We start from the raw sequence: 11420 nt of genomic DNA on the forward strand, positions 1-11420 counted from the left end.
AAAACACTACAAAGTTTTACAAAATTCAAGTTCATAATGTCACACCCTGGCTTTGCGGAAGCGTGGGTTTATTTGGTGTGACTTCTTAATACCATAGCTTAATCACAACAAAGCTATATGAAAGTAAAACCATGATGATCATCCATTAATTCAAGTTTTAAAAATAAAATATGAAAACATTGTTTTCAAAAGTCGACACATGTAACGAAATTACAACACGACATAATAAAATCTTGTTCATACGACACAACCAAAAGACATGAACAAAACATAGTTTAAGACTTGCGACTCGTCCAGGCAAAAGTCACAATCCCTAAACTCGGATGACATCATTTCTCCTACGCAGCTTGTCAACATAGCATACCTTGCCAGATCCCTAATTTCCTGAAATACATGTAATTTGAAAAATCAACAAAAAGTTGAGCGAGTTCATGTAAAAGTGAGTATGAATAAACCTTTAAAGTATGTATAAAAGTCCCTGTTATGTAGCAATAAGGAAAAAGAGATCACCAATGGGTTGCAAAGCCACTGGTATGTGTGAGAAAGTGCAGGGAAACTCAAATCTAGCAAATTTGTACCTGGCTTCCGGCTGTAAGACACAGTCACCTCTATGGGCCTCCCCGGCCTCACGGGTGTGGGCTTGCTACACCCAAATAGATCTATCACTCTTGTGTCCCTCGGTCCTAACAAAGAGGATTAATGGCCTCGAGTGTTGTACCCACCCCTCACATGATCTAGTAGTAGTATAAACCCTCCCTACGCTAACCATACCATGTAATAAAAGTTTTAATAGTTGTCGCATGTATTTCACCCCCGAAGTATAAAACTGAAAACAGTAAAGAGAAAAGGGGGGGGGGCATGAACTCACAGAAGTGCGTCTCGAAATAGTCGGTCCCAAATCAACCTGCTGCGTGACGACCTACACGTACTAACTTCTATTAGACGGACGACCGTGCCTTGGCTTAAGGTTTAACGTTTTTGGGAAATAGTTAGACAACTATTTCGTATTTACACTTCTCGATTATTTAATAAATATATTCCTTCCCAAGGATGGGGGTATTAATACATGTGTGTGTTTTATAATTCCGAAAATATATTTTTAAGTCTCACTTGAAAAATATATTTTAATTACTTTGTCTAAATGTTTTAATTTTTCCAAAAATATATATATTTTTCCTAAAAATATTATATTTTATTTCATAAGTTTTCCCAAAATAATATTTCACCAAAAATATACTAATAAGAGTATTTTTCCGAAAAATACATAAGTTACATTTTTAAAGTTCGCGTTGTGTTACGATACTTCTATAACTTAAATATTTATTTTGTGAGCGCGTTGGTATCATTTTGGGAGTAGTATTTTCACGGTATTTCCAAGTTATATTATTTTTACCCTAAAAATAATATATATCTAGTTCACAAAATAATCACATAGTCACACAAGCGTCTTATTATAAAATATATATTCTAAATATATTTTTAACAAGTTTTATTTACGAAAATCCACCTCCGGTACTTGGTATTTTGTAATAAAAATCAAGGCGAAGTTTATTTTTGAAAATCAAGTTAAAAATATATACGTAAACACTTACTAGAAAAATATTTTCTAAGTGTTATATTTCTGGAAAAATTTCGCCAGATTTTCCTCTGTAAATGGAGGTGTCCATGCTTTTAGCATATCATTTTCTTTTTGTAAAATCAACCAAACAATTTACCAATCAACAACATACAATATTTATTCATCAAACTTGACAAAAATAAGACTAAACCATAACTCATGAACTTGAAAGTTGTGTAAAAATATGTAGTAAATCACCGTCACATTTAGTGGGTCTTGTTATCTTTTAAAACATGATTAGTTTCTTGAAAACTTTATTTTTAAAGAACTTGAAGTTTCACAACTTCTAGTCAAGTTTTACAAAAATACTTCTTTGTTAAATTTCTTGTTACACAAGTGTTTACACACTTGTTTATTTACCAAAAATGCTTCTACTTCATAAAATGTCCGGGTTTTAACAAAACTAGTATCTTCCGCTTGGTTCTTCCGAAAAACCACTTGTAGATCTTTAGATCCACAAGTTTACAACTTCATTTTACAAGAAAAATTATGTTTATTCAAGTTTCAAGTTCATGGTGGATGGTTTGATCATCTTTCATATTTCTAACACTAACATACTACTAGTTCATGTTCTTGAACATGATCTAGTATGTCTAGATGATGATCCATCCTACTTTTGGTAACAAACAACATCAAATAATCACAACTATACAAGATTTACATGATTTACACACATATCTTCTCTTTATCCACCTTATTCATCTTATGTTCAAGACTTTAATTTATGTTCATTAGTGTTTCTTAATTTTTAACCATTAAATCAACTATTAACCACCATAAACAAGATCAAGATGATGATTAGAAGCAGTTACTACTAGCACAAGGCTAGGGAAGAACAAGATGTAAATGTGGTGGATAAAAGAAATCTAGAGCGGTTTTTGAACTTTTGAGAGCACCCGGCTTGTTTGTATGATCTCTTGCTTCTATGTAGCTATGAGAAATGGTTGGAATGGAGGTTGATGGTGGTGAGATGGTGGTTGAAGGTGGCGGCCGTGAGGGTGTAGGAGGAGAGAAAGTGTTGGTTGATGTTGAAGTGTTGAATGAGAGAGATGGGTTATCTTGTGGGTGTATATATAATCCAAGTTCTCATATTACCCAACATGTATAATGTTCACTAGATATCCAACAAAAACAATAAAATAATCAAGAAAACACAAGGGTGTGTCCCACCCTTGTGACCATCGCCAATGAGGGGGGGGGGTTAAGGGTTGGGTGGTGATGGTTAAGTTAGGATCTAGTTGGAATCTAAAGGTTCTAGTTAGTATGTTAAGTGTGTTATGTAATATAAAGGGTGTTAGGGTGTTCGGGGACCCTAACTAGCTCAGACAGGTAAAAACAATGTCTTTGGCAATATTTTTATGTTCCGGGTAAAGTCTGGTTATCGGTTGGATATTGATCCGTTAAAGTGCTAAGTAAAGCTATAAAGTGTCGTTTATATTGTTTTTAGTGACACATTTAATTCCCGACACTTTGGAAATTGTCTAGGACTATTTTACCAAGTTTTTGCCCTTTACTAGTTATGTTAAAAGCTGAATTTTTGTGTTTAGTGCAGAATTTTGTAATTAAAGTATGTTTTAGGCACTTACGGTCACTATAACTATCATCTAGTGACACACTTTTATGATCCTTACCTCCATACACTCACTACTAGTGTAGTAATCTATTCCCGGCTCATACTGGCCTCAGAAACAATGTCTGTCTAGTGCTGGCAATGCAGCACGGTTACTGGGTTATCCGCTCACTGTGCTAACTGTGCTTTCGTGCATCAAGTTTGTCACTATTGTTTTGTGTGTATTAAATGAAGTGATGGTAATAAAGTATGATGCATGAGTATGTATGTATCAGAAAACAGAAAGCAGTTTAGTCATAATTATAATTAAGCACAGTAATTAAGCACTAATTAAATATTAATTAATTTGTACGGATACCTGGATTTGTGAGGGTTGTCACATTCTCCCCCCGTTAAGAAAATTTCGTCCCGAAATTTTAGGCTCTGCTTCTGGTTGCAGGGGTCTTAGGAAATAGATAGGGGTACTTTTCTTTCATACGGTCCTCACGTTCCCATGTGTATTCTGGACCATGTCTTGCATTCCAACGAACTTTGACGAGCTTAACACTACTCCTGCGTGTTTTGTTTATCTTCCAATCCGTAACCTCAACGGGTTCTTCGACAAAGTGGAGCGTGTCATAAATATGATTCTCGTCTGTGGGAATGACAACTGTTTCTTGAGTCGGACTGTTTTTCAGGTTTGATACATGGAATGTATCGTGAACACCATTAAGTCCAGCTTGTATGCTACTAATCCAATTCTCTCCAGAATCTTGAATGGACCAATATATCGTGGATTTAATCTTCCACGCTTTTTGAAGCGTGCCACACCCATCCAGGGTGATACCTTCAACAATACCATGTCTCCTACCTCAAACTCCAGAGGTTTCCTTCTTCGGTCCGCATAAAACTTTTGTCGATCGCGAGCCGCCTTGATGCGATCTCGTATCTGTGCAATCTTGTCTGTGGTTTCCTGGACCACTTCCGGACCAACTAACTGTCTATCACCTGCGTCAGACCAATAAATCGTTGATCGACATTTGCGTCCGTATAGAGCTTCGAACGGTGCGGCTTGAATACTTGCGTGATAACTGTTATTGTATGAGAATTCAACCAATGGTAGGTGAGTATCCCAACTTCCACCTAAATCCATGACACAAGCTCGCAGCATATCTTCTAATGTCTGAATCGTTCGTTCACTCTGTCCGTCTGTTTGCGGTGAAAAGCTGTACTCAGATTCAACTGAGATCCAAATGCTTCTTGAAATGACTGCCAAATCCTTGACACAAACCTTCCGTCTCTATCAGAGATGATTGAGAGAGGCACTCCATGACGTGCAACGATCTCTCTCATGTATATCTCAACTAATTTGCTCCTGTTGTCCTTTTCTCTGATTGGCAAGAAATGTGCAGATTTCATTAACCGGTCTACTATTACCCAAATAGTATCGTGACCTTTTGGCGTTCTTGGCAACTTTGTTATGAAATCCATTGAAATCTGTTCCCATTTCCATTTGGGTATCTCGGGTTGTTGCAGAAGTCCTGAAGGCTTCCGGTATTCAGCTTTTACCTTGGCGCACGTTAAAGACTTACTAACATAAACTGCAACATCGCCTTTCATCCTAGGCCACCAATAGAAATCCTTAAGATCTTGGTACATCTTATCCGCTCCTGGATGGATAGAGTACCGTGACTTGTGAGTTTCATCGAAAATAACCTTTCTCAAACCACCAAACAGAGGAACCCAAATCCGTTTCATGAAACATAACGTTCCTTCCTCGTTTGGTACCAATTGCTTCTCCATTCCACGGAGATATTCCTCTTCGAAGTTTCTTTCTTTCAGAGCTTCTTTCTGCGTGGCACGAATGCGCACTGAAAGATCTGTCTGGATAATCATCTCTAGAGCCCTAACCTTTATGGGCTTGATCCTTTCTTTACGACTTAGGGCATCGGCGACCACATTCGCCTTCCCCGGATGATACTTGATCTCGCAGTCGTAATCGTTCAATAATTCAACCCAGCGTCTTTGTCTCATATTAAGCTCCTTTTGGTCGAATATGTGTTGCAGACTCTTATGATCCGTGAAGATTGTACACTTCGTACCATATAAATAATGTCTCCAAATTTTCAACGCGAATACCACTGCGCCTAGCTCCAAATCGTGGGTGGTATAGTTCTTTTCATGGACCTTCAACTGGCGTGACGCGTTTGCATCAGTACACATCCTAAACCTTGAGCGAGGCGTCACAATATACCACAAAATCATCTGTTCCTTCTGGTAGCGATAAGATTGGTGCATTACAAAGCTTGTCCTTCAATAACTGAAACGCTTCTTCTTGTTTGATTCCCCAATCAAACTTCTTATCCTTCTGCGTGAGGAAAGTCAATGGTTGAGCGATTTTTGAGAAATCCTCAATGAATCTTCGATAGTAGCCAACCAATCCTAAGAATTGTCGAATCTCGGTTGGCGTCTTTGGAGTCTCCCAATTCTTGATCGCTTCAATCTTGGTGGGATCCACATGGATTCCATCTCCATTAACTACATGTCCAAGAAATTGGACTTCGCGTAACCAAAACTCGCACTTCGAGAATTTGGCATACAACTTTTCCTTTTTCAGTAGCTCCAAGATAGCTCTTAAATGTTGTTCGTGCTCATCCTTCGTCTTCGAATAGATCAAGATATCATCAATAAATACAATCACAAACTTGTCAAGGTACGGCTTACAAAATCTGTTCATCAGATCCATAAAAACAGCTGGCGCGTTTGTTAATCCAAATGGCATAACCAGGAACCTGTAATGTCTATATCAAGTTCTAAAAGCAGTCTTGGGAATGCTTTCCTCTTGAATTCTCAGCTGATGATAACCTGATCGCAAATCAATCTTCGAGTAGTAGCTTGAACCTTGCAGCTGGTCGAATAGGTCATCAATCCGTGGCAGAGGATACCTATTCTTGATCGTCAACTTGTTCAAGTCTCGGTAGACGATACACATACGGAAACTACCATCCTTTTTCTTAACAAACAAAACTGGAGCTCCCCAAGGTGAGAAGCTTGGTCTGATGAATCCTTTGTCTAGCAACTCTTGAAGTTGTGTCGACAACTCCTGCATCTCTGAAGGGGCAAGCCGATAAGTGCTTTAGCCACAGGCACGGCGCCTGGAACTAAGTCAATGTGGAACTCCACTTGCCTTTGAGGTGGCAATCCTGGCAAGTCTTCTGGAAAGACCTCAGGATATTCCTTTACCACAGGGATGTCTCCGATCTTCGGCTCAGCAGATTCTTTATCCACGATGTGTGCCAAAAAGGCAACACATCCCTTCTGTAAACGCTTTTGAGCTTTCAGACAGCTGATGATTCTCAGAGGCGTATCGCGCTTCTCTCTGTGAACCATGATCGTTTCTCCGTCTTCTATTGGGATGCGAATGATCTTTTCGTGACAAACAATCTCGGCTTTGTTGTTTGACAACCAATCCATCCCTACTACCACGTTGAAACTTCCCAACTCGACTGGTAGTAGATCCAAAGTGAACTCGCGTTCTCCCAGTTCAATTACACAACCTCTGACAACTTCATTTGCTTCAACTAGCTTTCCATTAGCCAGTTCAATTGAGTATGGAATATCTAATTTACTAGCAGCTAACCCAAGCATACTTTTAAATTCTAACGACACAAAGCTATAGTCGGCACCACTATCAAACATAACAGATGCAAAGCGTTAATTTATAGGGAACATACCAGTGAGAACGTTGGGATCCTGGCGCGCTTCCCTCGCTCCAATGTTAAACACGTCTTCCACGGGCTTAATTCAGCTTTGGGCATTCCTTCTTGAAGTGCCCAACTTCTCCACAATTAAAATATCCTGGTCCGTGACCATTACCACCTCCGTTCCCAGCTTGAGCGTTGTTTTGGTTGCGATTCCCATTACCAGCTTGATTCGCAACGTTTCCACGGTTTCCATTTCCGCCATTTCCTCCCTGCTGGCAGTTTCCATTACCATTCCCATATCCTCGATTCCCAGTACGCCCAGCACCAGTTCCGGCCCAACACGTATCCTACGTGTAGCCGTTCCTTCCACATGATTCACACTTCCTCAACCTACATTGGCCATGATGATGGCACTAGCACGTATTGCACTTGGGCATAGTACCCATATAACCCTTCCCTTTGTTTTCAACACCGGTTGCAGCCTTTGCTAGTGTGCTTGATTCACCTTTCTTGTTCACGTTGCTTGTACCTTGCTTGAAGTTCGAGAATTTCCTTTTGTTATCCCCAGACGACTCCACATGAGTCTCTTTCTTCTTCTGCTCAGTATTCGAGAACTTGTTCAAGCGAATAGCCTCCTCAGTAAGAGCCACACTGAGATCAATGGCTTCTGTGATGGTTGCGGGCTTGGATGTAGTAACCATACTCATGATCTGAGGTGCCAATCCCCTGATAAAGCGCTCGATACTTTTGAACTCCGGTGTAACCATGTATGGCACCACATGGGACAAATCGTGGAATCTCTGAACATACTCCGCAATCTTGGGACCTTCCATCTTTAAGTGCCAGAATTCAGTCTCCAGCTTCTGAATTTCAGCACATGAGCAGTACTTCCTTCTCATGAGCTCCTTCAGCTCATTCCATGACATCGCACAAGCAGCAGCTTCACCAAGAGTTTGTACTAGCAAATTCCACCAAGATAGGGATCCATCCAGAAATAGCCCTGAGATGTAGGTCACTTGTTGCTCGGGAGCACACTTGCTCATTCTAAGAACAAATTCAGTCTTCTCAGCCCATCTTACAAACGCAACAGCACCTCCTGTGCCGTCGAAATTCACAGGCTTGCAATCGAGAAATTGCTTGTAAGTGCACCCTGCACATACGTTAAGATTTACAAATGGTATTAGCGAACGTGCTAAAAATATCCAAATGTATCATAGTATATCTCAAACGACTTAACATTACCATTAGGTGGATTGTTATTGCCGTGGTTTTGAGAGATATTTCCACTTGTTTCTGCATGAGAAGCAGTATACTGCGCGATAGCGGCAGCAATGATTCCTTGAAGTCTGCCTCATTAGTGGGCATGCGCGGATCACGTCTTGGTGGCATCTTCTAAAAGATGTTTCACGTTGGTCAGGTCATAGTAAGTAAATGGTATACGTATGTAACAACAATATCAGCACATAACATCATATGTTATAGAATATAAACAATCAATCCAACATCACATATAATGAGAATACTGCGATTGCGCTATCATAAATCAAGACCACAGTACAATGTTTACAAGTTTTGCAACTGTATCATACATCAAAAGTGACTAAGGGCCACATCGCCCTTGTCTGATCTGTCTAGTCAACTACAACAACAATCAAAACTAAACACCAAAAGTAATGTCATCAAAATGCGGTCTTCAAAAAAGCTGTATAGTCTGCACAATCGCGGTCCTCTCACCAAAAGTCTACCTGCGTCGAATCAAAATGCCTATGCTGATGGCGGAGGAGGAGGAGGAAAATGAGAGTAATACAGGCGACGCATATGTAACCAATCCTGCTCTAAAGCGCGACAGACGCGCAGCAAATATGCTATCTGCTGCTCAGAGGTCAAGAAACGGACGTCTGAGTCGGGTGAAAGTGGACGCGGAGGGTGTGATGCTGCAAACGGGGTCTGACGATGGTAAGGTGGTCGCTGAGCTCTCTCCAGCTCCTGAATACGACGTGTCAACGCCTCCTGCTGTATCATCAACAATGTGAGTATGTCCTCCGTAGAATACCCAACATGGTATGGGTGATACGGATCAGACAGTGGCATGATACGGTGAAGTAGATGGTGCAACAGTGGGAAACTGTGATGTGAATGGAAAAGGTGATGATAGCATGGGTGGAGCAGGAACAGGCGGCTCCCTAGATGACCCCTCTCCAGGACGCGGTGGCGGTATGTCCTGAAGAAACGTAACAGGAAGATCTGTGCGATGAGTATCGGTGGTGTGTGGGGGAACCAGGGGGATATCAGTGGGTGTTGAAATGGGTGCTGAAACGGGTGCTAAAACGGGGGCTACTGGTGGTGTAACAGGTCGCACAAAAGGTGGGTAATCGTCATCGTCATCAATCCACCCATTACGGCTGTCGGCGCAACGTGGATCTATATGGGTAGCAAAAGGTGCACGGTCGAATGGCACCGGCATAGGATCAGGAAATGGTGCAACAACAGGATCCTCTATCAAGAGTGGAGCGTCAATAACATGATCATCCACCAATGGTGGAGCAACAACAGGATGATTGGCAATGGGTATATCATCAACAAAAGGAGCAACAGCGGGTGCATCGTCATGAACAGGGTCATGCTCTAATGCAGGGTCAGGAGCAACGACTGGCTCAGGGGCCACGACAGGCTCCGGGTCAACGAAATCCATATCAAAATCAGATGGATCATCAAACAAAGGATCGATAGGGGCTACAGGCTCCTCTAGGGGCTGGTCTAAGTGAATGAACTCGATATCCTAGTCAGGATAAAAACCAGGGGGAAAGACATGGTCAAAATCATCGTCAACCTCGTGATCAAACTCAAGATCATGTGCGGGAGCAGGTGCAGCTGATGACGCAATGTCAGGGTCGGCGTCGTGAGAGTGATGCTGCACTCCCTGAGTGTGCAAAGATGCAGACGCTACAGACTCAAATGAGTCTGGTGTAACACCTCGTAAAATCACGTCCAATGATGTATTGACACGTGTAATAAACCCTAATAAAGTCAAACATTGAATTTAAGGGACTAATTTTTCGAAAAATCGAAAACTTTGATTGTGAATGGACTGGAAGTGTTAACATACCTAAAATAAGTTTCTAAATAACCTCTCACGATGATTATGTTCACAAATGAGCCACTTGTCAATCGAGTATAACTGTTTGTGTAATAAATTGAAAGTTTGCGCAATTAAGGGTTAAAAGCGTCAACATGTTAATTCTTACTTCTGAGTGACCTTTTAACAAACCGGGAGCTTCATGATATTTGATTATACTCTCGGGAATGCCAAATAATGACCATCTAAGGTTTTTATGCCTATAAGTAAAGTTACGCGCAACTTTGCAAGTTAGAGGGACTAAAAGTGTCAAAAAGTGCACAAGTTTGCATTTTCGCGCATATCTTGCATTCTGAATATCCCCGGACCCCCAAAAATTTATGTAAGCATTAAAATTTTTTATTTTAGTGTTTGGCTTGATAAAATTCCATTCGTCACGTAATTTGGATCGTTTTTAGCGTCCGTGTTTCGTCGTAATTAGCCGAACAACGGGACCGTACGACCAAACGAACCGACATCCGGCATATTTTTGAGCATGTTTCATGTTCTCTATGCTTAGGCATCATTGTAGAGCCTTAAAATGGTTTATCGGGCCTTAAAAGTGTCAGAAATGGCATTTGGAAGTGCAGGGGCCAAAACTGTCAATTAATGAAAGATCCCATGTGCAAGCCAGGTCCTTACGGACCGTATACAGGACCTTACGGTCCGTATACCAATGCCCAGCACCAGATTTTTAAAACCAGCTTTGGTTTTGCCTTTTGTCTCCCATTTCTTGATCCTAGGGGCTGGTTTTTGTGCACCCATGGTTTTCTAAATCAATGGGCATACTTGTAGGGCTGAGATCGAATCCCGTTTATCGAGGAACGATCCTAACGGCTCTCGGAAACCTATATATACCCCCTTTGATTTTGGGTTTCACTTCCACCATCCATTCTTTCTGGATTGCTCTGAATTCTTTGAGGGTCTTGAGCTTCTTGAGAACCTCTTTCAGTCCTTTGGACTCTTATTTAGGAGCCCAGTAAAAGCTATCTGTGCTTGCTTGGTGGTATACGGCTGGGATAAATTGTATAAATTTGCTCAGGTAAATACTTTTAACTTATTTTCCCTTATACGGGCTTGGGGTATGGTATATAAAATACCGCTTGGTCGGGCGTTTGACCTTAATCGATTAGTGGTTAAGTATTATCAAGATGACCCGTTTGAAAATTGGTTTTGTTTGTTTTACGCCTTTGGGAGTTTAATAACCATGTCCCGGATATCCTTGGCATCATTCATGAAATGGCCACGACCTTGACACGCGGGTGTAGGCGTACACCCGACAATGTGTCCATATTTATTAAGGTATAACCGTTGGTTTCCCGCCACGGACTTATACTATCTGGTGTGTCTATTAATCTTAAACCCGGCACGAACCGGGCAACTAAAGGCATAACAAACATGTAATTCTTTTACAAGTTTAAATTTGATTAATTA

At 40.9% G+C, this 11420-nt stretch overlaps 1 protein-coding gene across 1 annotated transcript; it reads right to left on the bottom strand.

Moving 5' to 3' along the window:
* Positions 1-8948: 8948 nt before the first annotated feature.
* On the bottom strand, positions 8949-10751 carry LOC110938195 (non-classical arabinogalactan protein 31-like). Its single transcript, XM_022180682.1, has 3 exons — positions 10661-10751; positions 9668-9832; positions 8949-9496 (listed from the first exon to the last, which is right to left on the bottom strand). Exons 1-3 carry the CDS (start codon positions 10749-10751, stop codon positions 8949-8951), a joined length of 804 nt encoding a protein of 267 aa, XP_022036374.1.
* Between the last annotated feature and the right edge of the window lie 669 nt (positions 10752-11420).

The sequence above is a fragment of the Helianthus annuus genome, chromosome 1 (genome assembly GCF_002127325.2).
Source record: "Helianthus annuus cultivar XRQ/B chromosome 1, HanXRQr2.0-SUNRISE, whole genome shotgun sequence".
NCBI lineage: Eukaryota > Viridiplantae > Streptophyta > Magnoliopsida > Asterales > Asteraceae > Helianthus > Helianthus annuus.